The 20,559-nt window shown below is 42.1% G+C and overlaps 1 protein-coding gene across 2 annotated transcripts in view; it reads right to left on the reverse strand.

The window, feature by feature from the left end:
• PLXDC2 (plexin domain containing 2) overlaps window positions 1–20,559 on the reverse strand; it is a 231,684-nt gene that overhangs the window by 80,977 nt on the left and 130,148 nt on the right. For both annotated transcript variants that reach the window (XR_013977955.1, XM_080974460.1), the window contains exons 3-4: window positions 16,760–16,906; window positions 6,650–6,719 (exon numbers count right to left, since the gene is read on the reverse strand). Coding sequence is in view for 1 of the 2 variants with exons in the window: in XM_080974460.1 (XP_080830586.1) it covers window positions 6,650–6,719; window positions 16,760–16,906 (217 nt within the window). In the remaining variant the exon portion in view is untranslated. The remainder of the gene's footprint in view (window positions 1–6,649; window positions 6,720–16,759; window positions 16,907–20,559) is intronic.

A 20,559-nucleotide genomic window follows, 5' to 3' on the forward strand; every position in this document is an offset into this window, starting at 1 on the left:
TACTAGTGCACAGCTCTTGTCCAGGACTAGCCGGGCCAGAATTATGCAAATGCCAGCAAATCAGTGCAGAACTGTTTAATTACAGCAAATGCTGGCTGAGAACTGTAGATGCTTATGCAGAAGAAATTCTTATTGCCTGTTCAGTGGACCAGACACAGGTGCATAGGATTCCAGGTTTAGGGAAGCTGCAAACTTCAGCCTTTTTTGCAATGGAATTTGGGTTACATTGGTACAAAGTTTTCATAGTCTATGAGCACAGAATATACACAGGTTATCATCAGCACTTCTGCAGGGCGCAGCAATTTCAGCTAAATTGTACAGCTGGGGAAACCAGAGCATGAAGAAGTGTATAGAGACATGCTGGAGGTTTCCGTTTGTGTTATTTATAAAGTTAGTTCAGTGGGCTGCTGCATTACACAAAGTATCTGCAGAAGGTTGATAACGGTTATGCTGGGAGGGGTGTTTGTTTTCTTAAAAAATCTGCTTTAATCTTTACCTGCCGGGCAAGACACTGTTTTGATCAGACTGGGTCTCGTTTGTCAATTTTCAGCTGCGTTACTATGGAAACTTCACAAAACATATGGAGTGTAGGCGATGCTACAGACCCATCACATTTGGGTAATGGACTGGGGGAGGGCAGTGCCAAAACCTCTTTTGTATTTATTGCCCACCGAAACTAAAGACATTCCTCAAGGGCTTTAAAAGGTTAAGGGGTTTTCCACGGATCTTTCGTAGCCAGTATAATGAGAACCTCCCGCTCAGTATCTCCTTAAGAATCTCTCTGCTCACTTCCCAACAAAGGGACTATCTTTTATTTGCTTCCTCGTGGGGTTTATTATCGAGAAGCTACTCGTCTAGAGCCTGCTTATATGTCTTCCCACAAAACAGGGATTTAGGCTGGTGCTTCCAGTTCGGCCCTTAAACTTGAGTAGGAGACACACGAATGACTTCATGAACTATCTTTTGGATTTTTCAGAACTGATGACCGGGATAGGCTCCAATGCTTTTTAAAGCTGTAGTCAGCATACAATTATTTACAGTAACTGGAATGTAAACCCCTTTCTGAATTTCAGTAAAGCATGATGTCTTGAAATCCACGAATTATAAGAGGCATTCCTGCAACAAAATGTGGCAGCACAGAATGCTGTTGTTCATTATGGCAACCACTCGGTTTGATTTCCCCTCCCTGTATTTCCTTTCACAGTCAGTATTCCATGCCCACTGGTACATTTTTCGTTTTGAGTCCCTCCCCTTTTATGACTTTTCTTTTTTTAAAAAAAGTCTGGTATTTCTGCATACTTTCAGTTACCCCCCCACCCCCACCCCCCATTGCTGATACATCCCTTCTTATGTGTGAACAGTGCTGTTTAGGCTACATAAGCCATGGCACTCACAGCCTGAGCATTATAAACAGAGCTGAAGAGAACATTTTCAAAGAACGCTTTGCTGCAGCTCTACAGTGGTACCTCGGGTTAAGTACTTATTTTGTTCCGAAGGTCCGTTCTTAACCTGAAACTGTTCTTAACCTGAAGCACCACTTTAGCTAATGGGGCCTCCCACTGCTGCCGTGCCGCCGGAGCACAATTTCTGTTCTCATCCTGAAGCAAAGTTCTTAACCTGAAGCACTATTTCTGGGTTAGCAGAGTCTGTAACCTGAATCGTATGTAACCTGAGGTACCACTGTCCTATGGAAATATCCAGCTTGGTTTTGAGGAGTCCACAGTTCAAACTGCACCACAGTCTTGCTAAGGCAAGCCATCTCTCCATCTCAATATGAAGTTAAGTCAGAGGTGATGTCAGAATAATTTGGATAATGTAAAGAGATTTCAAAATAATAATAATAATAATAATAATAATAATAATAATAATAATAGCAGCTCTAGCTTTTGGTTGTTTTTAATTACAAGTCACCTTGAGTTTCCTGGATGACAGGTGGGATATAAATGTTAAAAAAACACCAAATAAATAAACAAATTTATAAACAAACAAACAAGCGATGAGCAGGAATCACCAAAAGAAGTTATTTGGCAAAGATTGAAGCTATAATAAAAGAAACAAGGGAGAAGGGGGAAAGGATACAGTACTCCCCCCTTAAAGTCATGAGCTACATTTTGCATCAGGATATTGGCAGTCCATCCCCCCAACCTCTTTTTCCTAACCTAATAATGCTGCAGATGTGTTTGTTGAGAAAACAGCAATAATGTAGGCATCTAAATATAAACCTTGGAGGCAGCTGCAGGGGTGTGTGGCGACAAATCTGCCTTTGCTGAAAGGCCAGCCTTCATTCTGTTTCCAAAGTAGGTAATAAGTGAAGAGAGTTTCTGTTAAGTGCAAATGACCTTTAAGATCTAAGATGACTGCAAAATGGTTAATAATGAAATAGAAAGTGGGAAAGCCCTTTATTCTTCCTGACAGTTCGTTTCAATCTTGCAAATGTTTGTTGATTATGTCCAGCCAGCTTAGTGCTTTCCCCCATAAGAGGTACTCTCAGCCCATATGACAGAAAAATGCCACCCACGGTTTGCCAATATCATAACACTTCTTTCCTTTATCAGGCAGGCAGGAGAATACATTAGGCAAGGTGTTTCAAAACAATTTGCGGGATCTAATCAAAGAGTTACGACTACAACACTGAAGTGATTAATCAGATGACTAAAACATTTTGATCAACTCAAAAGGTGCCCTCAATTAATCTGGCATTTGAATAATAATAATATAAACTGCAACTTGCAAGATCCATATTGTTGTAAGAATTTCCTCCTGTGAGAGAGGAAATAGGACAAGCGTCTTCTAAGATTATCCCTGTTGTGATATATACATGCAAACGCTAAAATGAAAGATTAGGCTCATTTCTTTTGTTTTTTCCTCTCATATGTAAACATAAGAAGAGTGAATCAATTAATTTTTAGAGGTAGCCTTAAAAAGGTTCAGGACCACAATAGCTCAAGGACTGTTTACCTCCATATGAACCTACCAAGACCCTGAGATCATTCTCTGAGGGCCTTCTTCGTGTGTCTCTTCCACATGAGGTCCAGAGGGTGGCAACATGAGAACAGGCCTTTTCTGCAATGGCTCCCTGTTTGTGGAATGCCCTCCTCAGGGAGGTTTGTCTGGCGCCTTCATTATATATCTTTAGGTGCCAGGAGAAAACTTTTCTTTAAGCAGGCCTTTGGCTGAATGACATCTAACACCCTTTAAAATGTGTTGTGGGAAGGGGGATTACTGGGTTGCCTTTGTTTTTATTGTGCAGTTTATGTCATTTATGTTGCAATTTAATGTTGTGAACTGCTTTGAGATCTACAGGTATAGAAAGAACAAGAATAAAAATAAAAATAAGTGAAAACCCCACATCTTCAGATAAAGAATTGCCCTGTACACATTTTAAACCAGACTTCCCCAACCTGGTACCCTTCAGATGGTTTGAACTACATACCCTTCAGCCCCAACCAGCATGCAGCTGATGAGAGTTTTAGGCCGAAACATCCAGAGGGTACCAGTTTGGGGAAAGATCCCATCGTTCCTGACCATTTACCATAATGTCTGGGGCTGATGGGTACTGGAGTCCTACAACTACTGGAGAACCACAGGTCCCTGTCATAAGACAATATTCAGACACACCTTCTCCAAAACAATTGCTTAGGTTCACTAGCCTCTTACATTTGAAAAGTGCTTCTCCTGTTTAATGCAAGATTAAATTTGATGGTCCACTTTAGCTTTAAAAAGTGTTATTGAAAGGGGGCACGTGAACACGCTATAAAGGTAAAGGAAAAGGGACCCCTGACCATCAGGTCAAGTCGTGACCGACTCTGGGGTTGCAGCGCTCATCTCGCTTTATTGGCCGAGGGAGCCGGCGTACAGCTTCCGGGTCATGTGGCCAGCATGACTAAGCCACTTCTGGGAAACCAGAGCAGCGCACGGAAACGCCATTCACCTTCCGGCGGAAGTGGTACCTATTTATCTACTTGCGCTTTGACGTGCTTTCGAACCGCTAGGTTGGCAGAAGCTGGGACCGAGCAACGGGAGCTCACCCTGTTGCAGGGTTTCGAACCACCAACCTTCTGATCAGCAAGTCCTAGGCTCTGTGGTTTAACCCACAGCGCCACCCACGTCCTGAACACTGCCCTATATTCTTGCTGCTTTTCATTATCTTTGCCGCTACTCTGACAACCCAATCCTACACCTGACTTCTAAGCCCATTGCCAATGCTATATTCTTCTCTCCTAAATGAAAACATCTGAAATGTTCTGTCAGGAAGACTTTCTATCATCAGAGAGCTGGAAGGCCTCTCGTGGTTTCCTAGGTACCAGAATTAGCATACACAGGAATTCCCCCATGACAGATATCCACCTCTAGAAGAACAGGATTTGATTAATTATACTAATAATGGCAGTGCAAACTGATTTACCTCACAGACATGAATCAAGTAACCTTGGTAAAACATGGATTGAGGGAAAGGATATGCTAATTGCTCAAGCCAACCCATGTGAGTTTCTGTCTCTTTTTCTCTCTCTCTCATATTAATTGAGGGTCAAAAATCATCATTCAAGACTGCAAATGTTGAAATGAAATGCAAATGTTGTATGGATGGTAAAAAACAAAATTTGGCTTTCTTGATCTGTTATAGATATGATGGAGCTCCTTGCAATTTAGCACTGTGATATTTAAGGAGAATGCATCATTTGAGCCCCTTAAAGGAGAAGCAACAAGCTCTTTGTTGACATGATAAAAATTGGAAGTCGTCAAAAAACAATTAATGGCTTGGTTCACACTGTCACACATAGCCACTGACAAAACCGTTGTGATGCCTCAGATTTGAATGTTCCCTCTTTTACTCCCCGGCATGCCACGTCATTTTGGGTCATTTTTATGAGTAAAGTGACTAAATCATCATCATCCCTTATTGATTCACTAAAACAGGGGTTCCCAAACTTTTTTTCAAAGAGGGCCAGATTTGATGAAGTGAACATCCGTGAGGGCTGACCAAAGTTGCTGAGCTTTTCTTAGGATTAAAGTTGCTGAGCTTTTGGGGGGCCACTAGGGGGCGCATTGGAAGATGGCCGACAATACCATCTGTCCAACCCACACGGGGTAATTAAGAGGCTGTTATGGGAGTAGGCAGCCTCCCTTGTTGCCCCAAGGAAATGGGGAACACTGCCCTTGCCTGCTGTGCCCATAAATCACCCCCTAATTCGAAAGAAGGGGGTGAGGGTCCTAGGCAGAATGCCCCCGTGTGGACATCGGCTCTCCTGGACGCTGTCTCTGATCGCGCACTAGTTGCAGCAATTTGGAATAATTAATTACAAAAGAAGCAAATGCACATATTTCAAGTGAAGAAGGGGAGTGAAGTCTGCTAATTTAAGTGACCTCTGCAAAAGAAGACGACGGGCTGGAGAAACAGGAATATTTTACGATGAAGATACACCAAAGGCGGGGTATGTTGACAACGGGGCTGAATGGGTGGGGGGGGAACCTTTTTTACTTTCCTTCTATGTGATTTACAAGTACCCCTCCTCGTTACAACCGTCGGTTGAACTAACCCAAGCAGGATGATTAAAGTCTGTGTGGAGATAAATTTTAACCAAAAGTATGCTTTATGGAGACCGAGAAGCAATAAGAGCTTTTGGGAATGGCGCAGCAATTAATTCGGAGTCACCATCTTGCCAAAGGATTTATAGCCGGGAGGAAGAACGGATTTGTTTTCAGACTGCATTCCTAGTGAATCTCCTCAGAGGTTTTGAGAAAGGAGGCAGATTGGTGAAAATTAATGATGCTAAGACTGTTTTATGTATGGAGGTGATGTTATATGGAAAACGTCTGGATATGGCTACTGGATAAAAAAATATATATCCACGCAGGATTACAAACTGTTCTAACCAGCTTGCGGAGACTATCAGAGGTCACAAAGAGAAAGGAAAAATATATGAAAATATCAACAAGAGATGTGGAAAAATAATAAGAAAGGACTGGATAGTACTGTGAACATCATAAGGTTAGATTTGTGGACATTAAAACAGCAGTAAGAAGCAAGAAGTTGATTGGATCCCTTCGGAACTTGAAATATGGGTACCCCCAACAAAAATTTAAAATTCGGCTGTGTAATTTGGAATTTATGTAATTTGGTTTGATTTGATGTGATTGGTCGGTTAATAAAAAATTATTCTTAAAAAAAAAAAAGAGGTCAAAGTCTTCCTATAATTAAATCTATTCACTTTAATATATTTATAGACCACCTTTTAGGGTTAAACCTCTCAAGGCAGTTTTCAACATGTTAACAATCATCTATATACAGTAGTTGCAAATCATGAAATGATGGGAAAATGAAGTGTGTGATATGACCACACCCCCTTTATAGGTCAGCAACTCCCTTTCCCTCTCTCCCACTATGCATCTAATAGTGAGGGGTCAGGAAAGGTGTAAAGAGAAGACATTTATTTAAAATGTTAATAAAATTTATACCAGTTTGCTGATACAGAGGACAGGGTGAATTTGAAAGAACTGGTGATCTGGCCTACCCAATTTTGGATATTTCAAACTCTACTGTAATTCACTTTCTTTCTCTCTCTCTCTCTCTCTTTTAAGAAACCTGATTTAAAACATCTGAAACTCTTGTCAGATTATTCAAAAGTGAAACGGGTAGAAAGCCACTTACCCCCAGTTGCCACAGTAATTTCACGTAGGAAATGGCCATAAAATGGAAAATCGAACGATAGATTCACTCTCTGCAAGGAACAACACCAGAAAAGAAAATCAATAATGTAAGGAATAGCAGAGACCCCATTCACTTTAAACCCATTCACTGCTGATTTTGCCTTAAGGTTTTTTGCTTTTTTTTAAAACAGTAGCCTTATGCCATCCTCAATTTGGAATCAAAAGTGGAAACAATTCTGCATACCAGATAAAACTTGGAAACTTATATAGGGAGCATGTAGGGAACCCTAATTGTCAAGAGTTCTAAATCACACATATAGAAAACCTCCCACATCAGAAGCCCTGATCAACACAGAGGGGCAGGAGAAGCCGAATGGCTTTAGGGGTTGGGCTAAATGCAAAGCCCCTTTCACTGCATTTTGGACCATGTACTATGCCTGAAGAGGGCTTGTCTTGTCAGTAAATCCCACCGACACACATAGAAAGGAGTTGGCTGCAATGGACACTGTCATTACATAGCCTGTGTGCTGCCACCAGCATGGCTGCTGAATTGTGCAGAGGAAAGCAGTGAAGAGGCTGACTAGAAGAAGCATCAGCTGTGGAAGAGCTCACAGCTTTATGGAAGGAAAGCACCAGGGGGCAGAAGCAGCGGGGGGGGGGGCAGCTCTTCAGAAGCCGAGCTTTGCACACTCTTCTGGTGCCAGTGTCCTATGCCAGGCACAAAGGCCCACTTTGCAGCCATGCTCTCTTTTTCTGCTGGTATGTTGTATTCTTCTTGGGAAAGAGCACAAGGGGGCCATTCTCTTCAACTGTTGCACATAAGCAGCAGCCTTTTGCCACTATATTGCTAGGCTTCATAATTTGCTATTAATATATCCCAGACTGGCCTAGATTCTAACTGGGAGAAGAACTCAGAAGCTTTTCCCTTCCTATGAGTCTCCAACTCATGCTCAGCTGCACTGCTTACCTTGTTGCCACTGCTGCAACACTGGCGGCAGGAGAAGGAAGGAAGGAAGGAAGGAAGGAAGGAAGGAAGGAAGGAAGGAAGGAAGGAAGGTTCTCCCATTGGTGCTCCTATGATAGCAAGTCAGGTGCCAGGAGCACTGGGAAATATAGTTTCTCATGGAAAGCCTTTCTCTTGGGCCTCCTATGGCAGCAAATCAGTTGTAGTACTGGTAAATATACTTTTCTCATGGCTCCCAACGGATGGTTGAAGACTCACGGGTGGGTGAGCAAAAGAGGTTTGAGAGAGCAATGGGTGGAAGGAGTTCAGCAGCTCCTGAGTGCTGCGGGTGAGAGATTTCATTATACTTCAACTGGCTAAATTTGACTTCATTAGACTTGTGGTGGGGGCAACAGTCTGGGTTAGCTCACCATGCACATTGGTGTCATTAAAGTTAGAAAGGAAATTTTAAAAAACTGGCAGCACCTGTCAAATATCTGGGAAGTGATGCTGTTGTTTTGCAAATTTCAAATAAAAATAATCTTCATTTCTGGATCACATTGGAATAGCACAAAAAGGGGTAAGAGGACAGAGCGGAAGGGCTGTAGCTCAGTGGCAGAGAATGCACCCAGTTCCCGGTTCAATCCCTGGCATCTCCAGGTAGGGTTGGGAGATCCTGGGTCTGAAATCCTGGACAGCTGTTGCAAGTAAATATAGACAACAAAGTGTAGGGCTCAATGGACCAATGATCTGACTCAGTATAAGACAGTTCCTCTACTTCTTCCAAATAACGTTGCACATTCCATTCACTCCAAGCAATTGGCCACGTTTAAAAATCTTTCAAAAATTTTTTTTTCTAACTAAGCTTATGTCTGTCTCATTTTAACTTTCATATTGCCTCAGATATAATTGGTTTTCCCCATCTCTCCAGAAAGGATTAGTTTCTCCATCTATCAGGTATTTTTAATGACTTATTTGGTATGAAATTAATCATTGAATATTTACAGCAGCTTCAAATTAGATTTCTTCTTCTTTTTCATTAGAAGCCAGAATTTGAAAGGGTTTATTTACATGTATCTTGTTTAGAACTGGAAGAACTAATTCCATTTTATAAACAGAACATCCCAAGGAGGGGTTGCAGGAGGAACTTCCAAGATACAAGATTTATACTAATTGAAATATATTCTCCAATCTGGTTATTTTATACCTTTTCACTACTTATCAGTATTTAACAAGTAACATGGAATATTACCATTGGAAAAGCCAATTTGGGGGCTTATCTGGTCCCAGAGCAGTCTCGGTAGGATTAAAGCAAAATAAAAAGTGATGTAAATCATGTCAAGATTGGTGGCAAAGTGGGCAGAAAAAAGGAAAATAAGATATGAATCCATGTTACTGGCAGTAACTTTACACCTTTAGCAAGCAATTCTGTTGGTCAGTAGGTATTCTGACCGTATTTAATGTACAATCCTATGGAGTTGAGGGGGGTCCCCTGGTGGAGGAACCAAACAAAAGGTGGATTCCTTCCTTCCTTCCTTCCTTCCTTCCTTCCTTCCTTCCTTCCTTCCTTCCTTTCCAGTGTTGTGTGTTCCAGTTAGAGTGTCAAACTAGGTCCTGGGAGACCAGAGTTCTAGTCCTAACTCAACCATGAAACTCACTAGGTGACCTTGGACCAATCACGGTTCCTCAGCCAAACCTACCTCACAAGGCAGGGAGAAGAGAAAGAATTATGTACAAAACCTTGAGCTCTTTGGAGCATAGGTGGGATGTAAAATGAACAAACAATTTCCCTCCCACTGGTCCCAATAAATATGCCAGCTCCAGGGCTGCTGTAGTTTCCCTCTTCCTGTTCCTGAAGCACACACTCCCTTTCTCTTACTGCTCTCATTGCTGAAGGTGGATCAGCAATGGCGGCAGCCCTTCCTACCACGGTGTTGGGAAGATTTCCAACTACTGACCTCCACCTCTGAATGCGGGCCACTTTTTCTGACCAACAGCCTACAATCCATTCTCCCCATCATAGAGTTGCTCCCATAGATTTTGCTTTAGTCATTTCCTTTCCCTACTGATCACACTTTTCCCAGTTTCATTTCATCCAGTGGTTTGCAGTAGCAGCTGGTGCAGTGCGGCAAAGTTCCCAACACTGCCATTGCTACAGTTTACCTGGATGGGTCTGGGGCAGGGAGGCAGGAAGGGCAGTGAGACCAGCACTGTATGGGCACAGCAGTGCAGGTGCCACACTGACCCTGCCAGTGTGTCTACACAGTCCTAACCTTGCTGCCACTCAGCTCCTTGCTGGTAATCTGTAGCGATCCTAGGGTCAAACAGCAGCTGTGTGGCATTGCCACACAACACCAGCCACTACCACTGGTGTGCAAAATCCAGATCCATGATCTGCTTCTCTCCCAGCTTGATTGCTGCCAATGTTTCCTACAATACAGCCCAAAAATAGTTTGAGAGGGAATAATACTCAAAGTGAGCTATTACTAGAAAAAGTAATGGCCACGACTCCACACACTTTTCACATAGCAGTTGGGTGAGAAAGACTACATGGGCTTATATGCACTGCAATTCTAAACATGTTTACTCAGAAGTAAGCCTTGCTGAGTTAAATTGAGTTTACTTTGCAAAAAGCCAACTTAGGATCACAGCCTAAATTAGCATGGAACATGGTTCCTTGAAAACCAGTCTTCACATATTCAGATTTAATTTGATAGCTTCAGTTCGGGGGGTGGGGAATGGCCAAATTCAAAATGTTGGGGAAAGCTCAACTGCTCTTTTTAAAGTTCAGTTATAAAAAGTCTCCATGGACATCCTCAGATCTCTTTCCTTACTTACCAGCAAAAATAAAGCCAAGATTTTCACTTCAATGCTCTTCACTTTATCTTTCTGTTTTTTCCTTCCTTATTATAGTCCACTTATTCTGCTCTGCTATGAAGTCCCAGAACACACACTCTTGATACCTCTTAGATCTTTCAGCTGCCCTTCAAAGTTTACTTCTTCTGCAAGGCCTTCTTTAAACTCTACATTTCTTTACTTCTGCTCTCTGACTTACAAGGACCTGTGTGTTCCAGTATGTCCTACAGAGATATATGAGTACTGTAACTATTTTCAAAAGGAGAGTAGGGATTGTTCTTTCACCCCAGCATGCCTTCCTACAACCTGATGCCTTTTTTTTTTGCCACAGGCACAATTTAAACCAGTTGTGAGTGCAATCCTATGCTTACTTACTTGAAGTATGTATGCCCTTTTGTTTTCTCAAAGCAATGTGCATAGGATTGTAGTCTATGTTTACAAAACACATTTCCCTTCTTTCTTAAGACTGTTATAAGCTGCAGGTGCAACCTATATCGTCATGTCCACCAACGTCATGCCTTCATTTGGGCATAACATGATAATAAGCCACAGTTTATAATGAGCCATAGTTACTGGAAAAAAATACTCACCCTCCCCTTTCTCTGGCTCAACCACAGAGAGATTCGAAGCAACAACTTCTTCATTTCAGCAAGTTGTAGTTTATCACCACATTGGAACTGCAGTTAGTTTAAACTACAGTTTATTGAAACAAACCAGGATCAGAAACCATGTTTTGCTTTTGACATGTTTCAGTAAACTACAGTTCAAACTAAAAACACTTCAGTCCAATTCAGATATAATGGCAAACTATTATTAGCTTATAGCAGATGCTTCCAATCAGCGGCGGAGCATATGCCCGCGCTGCCAAGGGCGGGCGCGCTCCCGGGGGGGCATGGCACAGAGGGTGCCCTCCCAGGTGCGGGCTGGCCGCTCAGGTGCCTGGAGCAGCGCACACGCCCTGCAGTCAGGGGTGGAGCGAGCCACCCATGGCGGACATTTGGCGCGCTGCCCACCTACAACTCCCAAGCCTCCCACAAGCTGTCAAAACAAAGGCGGAAGGGGGGAATGCTGCTGGCAAAGTGGCACAGCTGCCCCCTTACCCAGACAGCTCAGGGTAGACTTGGGAGTCGCGGGTGAGCAGCACGCCGTATGTCACCCACCTCAGTGAGGGCACCCAGGGTGATCCGCCCCCACCGCTCCCCCTTCCTTTGCCCCTGCTTCCAATCTCTTTCTGCCAGCTATGCCAGAATAGAGGGGGGGTGCTGTAGCCCAAGGCCCAAGCAGGCTCTTTTAATAACTTGGAACTGTGGTTTGGTGTTACGTTTGAACTGGGTCTCTCTCCCCGACAACTCCAGCTTTTGTTGCTGATTAGTTTAAGAATCCAGCATGAATAAAGGTTCTGGTAAGACTGAAAACTTGCTCAGCCCTTTGTGCCATTTCAGCTGGTCCTAATATAGGCATTGTGCTACAGTACCTGTGCTTTTGTATATTTATATGCCTCCTGCGTATTTTCACAAGGGCACGAACTAATCCAAATACTTGGGTAACCGCAACTATTCTTTGAGATTAGATCCTCTTACGGCAACTCCCTCTCTTCCCCTTCCCTGTCCAACCTTGAACAAAAAAGCAGACTCTTTATTAGCAGAAAGAGGGACAGTTCTTGCTTTGCTCTCCTAAACATCACACACATAGATCACATTTTGCCTATAAAGCCTTGCTGTCTTGTGCTTTTTAATTCTGCCTCAAGTGTACTGAATCATAAAGGTCTCTGTATCTCACTAACTGAACTTGTTCCAATAAAACAGATAATCCTACAGTACCTTCATTACACCTCTCATCCTCTGAGGCAGCCAAGGTGGCAAAACAAACAAATGAAACCAGAATACAAAATAACAAAGTTTCCCATGGGAAAATGTATTTAAAAATCCTGAATTCAGCAAGAATGGAACATTTATAGATAGCTTATTGCAAATGTATTTTTAAAAAGTGGAATTTGCAGGGAATTTTTTCTGGTCATCATTTCAGAAAACAATTTTCTAACTCATTAATATCCTAGATTCAGTTTAGTTAGGAGATTAAGCATCATTCACGTTTTCCTATATTAATTCAGCCTTCTCAATTTAGAAAGCATCTGATGAATGAGCGTTTAACAAATTTAGACCCCCTTTTCCTTGTAAACTATAAGGAATAAGCCTTAAGAAGCCATTTTTATTTTTATCACTTAATCTTTGCATGATGCAAAAATTGTCATTTACTGGCTAATGATGGAGATTCATCTCTTTACAAGGGCAGAGAAGACATTTCAGGCAAGCTCTGAACAAGACAGCCCTTAGATTTTTTAACACTCTAACAGTTTTATGATTCCTCCCCCACCCTACTTTCTCCAAATTTATTATCTTGGGAAGTTGGAAGAAAGCATAAAAAAGTGAAGTGGTGTCAAGTCCAACTAGAAACCACATTTTTCTTCTTGCACCTGCAGGTACAAGATTAAAATCTTGATTTAACCATAATCAGTATACTGAAATTTCTTCTTTTTCTTTTTAGTTTGAATGGAAGGATTTCCTCAGCGACATGCTTGTATGCTGAGTAGATTGCCAAGGTGACATTAAGCACATATCTGATTGCACAGCCTCTTACTGGGAAAGAGTCACATTAATTGTGTTAGGAAGCTTGGATCCAGCATTCATTTGGAGAGTTTGGCATTATAAAATTATTACTCTAAGAATGCATGGCTACAAGACCATTCATGCAAAGGTGCTGGGATGCAAATAAGGGATCGAATTATACACATCAAGTGGATAACAATTGGATGTGATAGATTACTAACCAATCTCTTGGCAATTCATACCATGAAAATATTGAAAAGGGGAGGGAAGTGACTCTTGTGTTGCCTTTTGCTTGCAAGATTCTCAAATGGCAGAATTGTGTCCGATGTTCTCCTGAGTTTGAATTCCTGCCTAGGCAACCGTCTCTTAAAGTTGTCACCAAGAATTTTTAAAGCAACACATGTGGCTGTGAGCTTGATGATACACACACACAGCTTCTTCATGAGTATATACTGGTTTCTTCAGAAGCTACAAGTCAACACCACAATGGCCATGTTCTACCTCCACTGTCTGAGGCAGTATGCCTCTAAAAACCAGTTGTTGGAAATCACATATGGGGAGAACACTGTTACATTCAGGTCCTGCTTGTGAGAATAGGAAACTCGGCTTGATGGGTCAATGGCCTGATCCAGCAGGGCCTTATGTTCTTAGTGGAGGACAGGTATGCCTCCTACCAAGTCCTTGTCCCATCTGTTTCCATAGCCCCCCGTATCTGCTGGCCTTTGCCTCTATTTCCAAAGGGACACACGAAGATCACGCCAAAGGTCTATGTAGCCCAGCATCTTGCTCATCACAGAGGCCAATCAGATGCGTATGGGAAGCTCACAAGCAGAACAGGAGAGCAACAGCTCCCTCCCACTGCCGTTCCCCTTCTCTTGTCAATGCTCATGCTCCAGACACCATTTCAAAAGATGCTGCATATGCAATTAATCTAAAATAAGTCCCCATATGAAAGCAAATTGGATATTAGCAGGGCCAGTGTTCTCCCCCCCTTTCCCCTTTGGATGGAGACTAACAGGGCTACTCGTGTGAGCAAAAACACTACTAACCAAAGCGGTCGTCAGTTCCAGTTCCCAGCAACTTAATTGGACAGCTACAACAATCAATGGCCTTTTAATTTACAGCTAAAGAGTTAATATAATTACTAACGTTTCTCATTAAAATGAGGAAAACAAACACATTTATACCATTCTCACGCAACGCTAAGCCAAGCCATGGCTTAGTGTTGGCTTAGTGCCAACAAGCAAACATGCAGGCTCATGTAAAGAAGATCACGAGTGCTCAAATCCTCTGATCGTGAGTCAGAACAGCACCTCTGTATTCATACAAGCTTTTGGCTGCATCAGCAAACTCCAATATAATATACGCCATAATTTATGTCCCTATAATCTCTCACTTCAACAGAACGAATTCTCTATGCATATGTATTATATACCGATGAGTCACAACAGCACTCTCAGATTGTGCCTGTTAATTCACAAGTTCTTGTGGTACTCCCTCATCCTCATCACATTGGTTTCTTATTTTTAGGCTGCTCTAGCTCATGTTTAGCTTTACAGTCCTCACAAAGGCCTTCAAAGATGCAAATCATTGGAACAATCCTTGCAACTTAATTGTTCCCACAACTCATCTGAATTCAGTATTATTTAACTTTGGGTCAAGTATGCTGGGCTGCATGGTTTTGGCTTGGAAAAGAGAGGCAGGCCTACAAAAATGGTTGCAATTCCTTTGACGAAAACGTCACTGCTTTTTCATCTTGCTCTTGTCTCTTTCCCAATTCGCTTTCCAAGAGTGCTCAAGAAAAGATGTGTTGGCAGAATAGCCATACCATTAAGCATCCTTATTTGTAGCAGAGTTTGCTTTTTATTAAACACCCAACCATGTCTAGAAATCTCATATAACTGATACTGTGCTGTATTAGGTCCATTCTTAACTCAGGAAACTGCCAGACTCCAGCATTTCCACTTTGCTCCATCCATTTATTAGCTATTCTTTTCAGTTTGGCTGGGAAAAGAGAGCTTCTATAAATTATGTTGTGTCAGTCTAAATCTGGAGGGTTTATTACCTCCCTCTCCTCTTGAATCCTACAGAGATTCTCTTGCATCTACTGCTCTTCTCTCAGCCTGTCACCTGGTTGGTGAGTTTATTGGTCCTGGGAAATGATATGACACAACCCAATGGAGAGCAGAATTCTAACTCCCTTATTTCTTTTCCGCTCGTCCTCTGAACTGAAAAAACTTTCTTCTGCATTTTTAAGACTTCATGAACTATCCCTTAAAGCTATTTACTTTGACTCCCCATCCCCCCGCCCCCGATGTCAGAATTCCATCCGATTGGTCTTCAGACCAATAGAGCAAAAATCCATTCCATTACATGACAATGGAGTTGTCATTTTTGCTACGGAATTTACATCCCCTTTAAGGTCAGTACTGATTCTTTTCTTCCAGGAGCTTCCAGTGCTCAGGTCAGCTGTGGGAATACCATTTTGGAAGTCTTACAGCATCCAATTATACTTGTAAGGTAGCGGCTTAGTTTAGCATTCTGGCTACAAGGAGTGCGTGATCAGAATTAACCAACACAGATCTTTGATGTGGAAATGGAATTATACCTGCCACCTCTGTTATCATTTGACAAGAATCAACAGCTGAAAAACAACAATATTTTGACAAGGATCTAATAGTTGTCAGAAACTCAGGTACCACGGCTCCTCATACAAATCTAAAGGGTAAATACAGGGCTGCTACATTTTAGTTCTAAATATGGCAGTTAAGCTAGTCAATTTGTAAGATAATTCGCCTGTCAAGTGAACTCGATGGCAAAACAGCCACTGACTTGAATGACACCAAGATTACATATATTTTCCCTCCCAAGGCATTTTATAATACTGCTGCAGGTCTGTTGAGAGATTTAATGCTCATTGACACTGGAGTAAGGTTTTCTGAGGGAAATATAATCCTACAGGCACATATTCAGGGCATCTTAAAGTAATGTGGGGAAACCCACAAAAAACCCCACCATAGAACCAGTTACAGATCTGAGCTATAGGTTCAGAGGTGAACACCCTGGACTAACAATTATTCTACACACATTATAGTGTGTTTATGCCAGGGGTAAAACAAAAAACAATAACCAACCACCAAGTGGGGATATACCTTTTTAAAAAAGAAGGCCATTTCAACTTTAGAAATCCCACAAGCGTTAAAAGCAAAAAGCTTAATAATCATTAAATCCTTTGCAAGCCACCAAATCTATTTTGCCTGTAAACTAGCCTTCTTCCCTGGCACAATATCACAACTGTTATGGTTACGATTATGATTTCGCATATTGAAAAATAATTCCCAGCCTCTCAATCCATTCTGGTAAAGCAATGATCAAGCAATGCTGTCACCTCTAATGTAATATAGGGACCTAAGAAGAGATCAGTACAATTGCCCATCCCGTCCAGTTTCCCTTTTTCACAGCTGCTAGCCAGATGCCAATGGGAGGCCTGCAGACAGGGCCTGAGGACAACAACATTCTCCTCTTGTGGTTTCCAGTAACTGTATTCAGAAGCAGACTGCTTCTGACAGTGGAGGGGGAGAACACAGCCAGCCATTGCAGGTTTGAGTCTTCCCATTTCTTTCAACGGCCTGCTGTGTATCACACAGGGAGCCAAGATGTCAACAACAACATAAGATTAAATAGCAATGCATATCAAATGCCTTACTGCAGCTTGCCGGTGTGTGTTGGAGAGGATCCCATGAATTTTCACTTTATCTTTCTCCATTTTGTCAATGTTCACCCACAGATCTCGGCTGGTAGAATCAAATGGGCCATATGTCCTTGAAGTATAATAATTGTGATCCATATCCTCCTGTAAGAAGGAAAAAAAGACAAACGTAGATTTAAAACGATTCAATTTCCAGAGGTTTTTTTTTTTTAAACTGTTTATAAATGCAAGATTTATTCATTTCCTGCAGAAACTGGTAAAGTTTTACTTCCTTGCCCCATAAATTAAGGTGACTGAAGAAAAAAGAGGAAAAAACCAACACATTTTATTATGTGAATACTAAAACAGGAAAGCAGAGCATCAACTCAGCTTGTGATAAATCTCATTTTACAAATGCAATTTTTGCATCCTAAGATCTCAGACAAGCAACTGCTGCAAATGCAGAAATAATTCTGCCATCTGATGCAGCAATGGCCAATAAACGTTTTGGCAACAGCTTCCCCAAGTACCGTATTTTTTGCTCTGTAAGACTCACTTTTTCCCTCCTAAAAAGTAAGGGGAAATGTGTGTGCGTCTTATGGAGCGAATGCAGGCTGCGCAGCTATCCCAGAAGCCAGAACAGCAAAAGGGATTGCTGCTTTCACTGCGCAGCGATCCCTCTTGCTGTTCTGGCTTCTGAGATTCAGAATATTTTTTTTTCTTGTTTTCCTCCTCCAAAAACTAGGTGCGTCTTGTGGTCTGGTGCGTCTTATAGAGCGAAAAATACGGTAGCTTCATGTGTTAGTGCTCAAGCTTTTTTGCAGTGGCCCTGAAGCTCCTGTCTGACATGCCATCTCCTCTCCTCCTGTAGCCTTGGGGAGGGGTGGTGCTCTGAGTGTTGGCCAGGAACCCAGACCACGTGCATGTGGAGCTCCAGTCTAGGACAGGGATGTCCAGCTCCATTGGCTCTTCAGGTGACTGGCATTTGGAGATCTGCTTGGGGGGGGGGTCCTGCATCTCCTCCAGGGAGACCCCTGGTACAGCTGACCCCTAGTTTGTTCCAGATCACCATCGTTTCATAGTTTAGATGAAATTTGGAACTATGGTTAATTGAAGACTTTCAGGTTTAACTGCTGCATGCCAAGAAAAGAGAAGAGGCTGGGGGACAAAAGTGTAATTCATATTTCCGTTTATTAAGCCAAGATGTGATTATCTGAAAACAGCCACACACATGTGATACTTTCATATATTTATTCAGCACAGTAAGGTAAAGGTAAAGGGACTCCTGACCATTAGGTCTGGTCACTGAGTACTCTGGGGTTGCAGCGTTCATCTCGCTTTATTGGCCGAGGGAGCTGGTGTACAGCTTCCGGGTCATGTGGCCAGCATGACTAAGCCGCTTCTGGCGAACCAGAGCAGCACATGGAAACGCCGTTTACCTTCCCGCCGGAGCGGTACCTATTTATCTACTTGCACTTCATGCTTTCGAACTGCTAGGTCGGCAGGAGCAGGGACCGAGCAATGGGAGCTCACCCTGTTGCGGGGATTCGATCCGCCAACCTTCTGATTGGCAAGCTCAAGAGGCTCTGTGGTTTAACCCACAGCACCATCCGTGTCACAGTACAGCACAGTAGTTTCTAGTAATCAATGGCTTTTAAATAAATTTCCTCTCTTTGCATTCTCTAAATATTTTTAAAAAGCAGCTTTGTGGTTTGTTGCTAAAAGCTGAAACTGGAGGCAAATGAAAGCAAAAATGGAGATCTGGTTCATGTGGAGCCAAAAGGAAAAAGCCACTTAATCTCATCGAAATTACTTAATCAATTCACAGATGCAAAACTGCAATGCTATATGCAGAACAAATCACCAACATTCTCAGAACTGGTGTGATTCCTCCGACTGATACTATCACAAGCAAAAAAGATTGTTTACTAGCTCTTTTGACAGGCACCATCTAACTGATATGCCTCTGATTTTTGCATCCCATCCCATCACTCATCTCATACCAAAGGTAGAAGGTATAATCCATTTTTATCTGAGGCCAATGGAAATGACAATGGAGACTCATGCAAGTTCATGCACAGCTATGCGAATCCACAGCACTAAACTCCCCTATGTAGTATTTCATATTCGCAAACTTGATAGCTTGATAATGAGATTTTTGAAGCTTTTCAAGGACTTAACTCTAGCATATACATCTCAAGAGACGCAGATAATAAATTTTGCTTATCTGGGGGAAAACACTTGTAATTTATTAGTGACCATTATGAAACATTGGTGCCCACTGTTTGAAAATAAATACTGCTTTACCCTTCAGATATGGTTTTTTTTAAAAAAAAAAAATCACACTGAAAAGTCACTTGCTTGGGCTGTGTGGGCCTCTAATGCACAACTGACACATGTTGTTCACCGTGTGCCCACTCTGAGCAGCTTCTGATCTTACATCATCCTTAGACATCAGATGAATGCACAACTTGTGGCTCATCGAGCTGAGGTCTCTTCCTTGGCTTTGACTTTGCAATCCCACACAAAGTCTCTACACATGGATAGCAGATTGTTAGTTGAGCAGATCTGCACAAGTTCTCTTGGCTGCTCAGGAGACAGTCATGGCCAAGAGTGCACCTCTTTTTGGATAGATCAGATTTGGCCACAGTCATACATGCCTTACCTTCATCCAGATTGGACTACTCATGTAATGCATGAGATGCCTTTAAGATTGTTCAGAAAATTCAGCTGGTGTAAAATGCAGCTGCCATAACAATGAGTGAAACCAGAAAGACAGAACTTAAAATTCTGATACAAAACTCCTTGTATTGGTTGCTGATCCACTTCCAAATCCAATCCAAAGGTCAAATCCATGGGGCTTTTGTGAATATGTGTACTGAAGTGCTCTTGGTTGGTGGATTTAATTTGGACCAAGTCAAATGTTTTAAAATGATTTTGGGTTTGTTTGGTTTTTTTTAAAAAAAATCTTACCCACCTTGAACATGACCAGCAGGAGATACAATCCCTTTTAAAAAATAAACTTGTCACATCGCTGCTGTAAAGTCCAAAGGGAAACTTGGGCAGAAAATATGGGGAAAGTTTTGTTATGCTTGTACTTGTTTGCTTTTTGACATCTGCACATCCAGGTGACTACAGATTCTGTAACACTGCTATGTGCCAGGCAAGTGCAACTAGCCTGAATCCATGCCAGGGATGTTAGCATTATTGCTCTGATAGACAACTTGTGCTCCTGCTTCTAAGATGAAGAGCCTTGGGGCCATTATCACACTACCTTCCCTGATAGTTCCGCTTAAGAAGCTTATAGAAGAACAATCAGAAGATGTGCAATGTTATTACTTGGGAACAGTCAGAAATGTGCCTCGGGGACACATGGGTTTGGTTAATTCCACAAAGTTTACTGCACATACGTTTGAGATATGTATCCAACACAGTTCAGAAGTTACATAGACAGAACGCAGACAGCAACATGAAAAAGGCACTTAGCAAAGGCTTGCTTTGATCCCTAAACTAGTAAAAATGTTAAGAGGAAACTTGTTTTTTAAATACATTAAATGCTTTCTTGAAAAAACAGCAAAGTAATAAAAACAAGGAACATGTAAGGAATCGTGGATCTTAGGAATAGACAGAACCAGGAGACTTAGGCTCATCCAGACCTCCTTTTGCGCCATGTTTTGCAGCACAGGTCCAGGTTTCAAAAGCTCTGTGTAAGAGCTGCTTTTTTTGTCCTGGCACTTTACCCAGGAAAACCCATGTTTTATTGCTGAATCGGAGCAAATGGCAATCAGGTTTTTCGTGGATCACTGTTTGTTCCGATT

This window comes from Podarcis pityusensis (assembly GCF_964106645.2).
Source record: "Podarcis pityusensis genome assembly, chromosome: 12".
Taxonomy (NCBI): Eukaryota; Metazoa; Chordata; class Lepidosauria; order Squamata; family Lacertidae; genus Podarcis; species Podarcis pityusensis.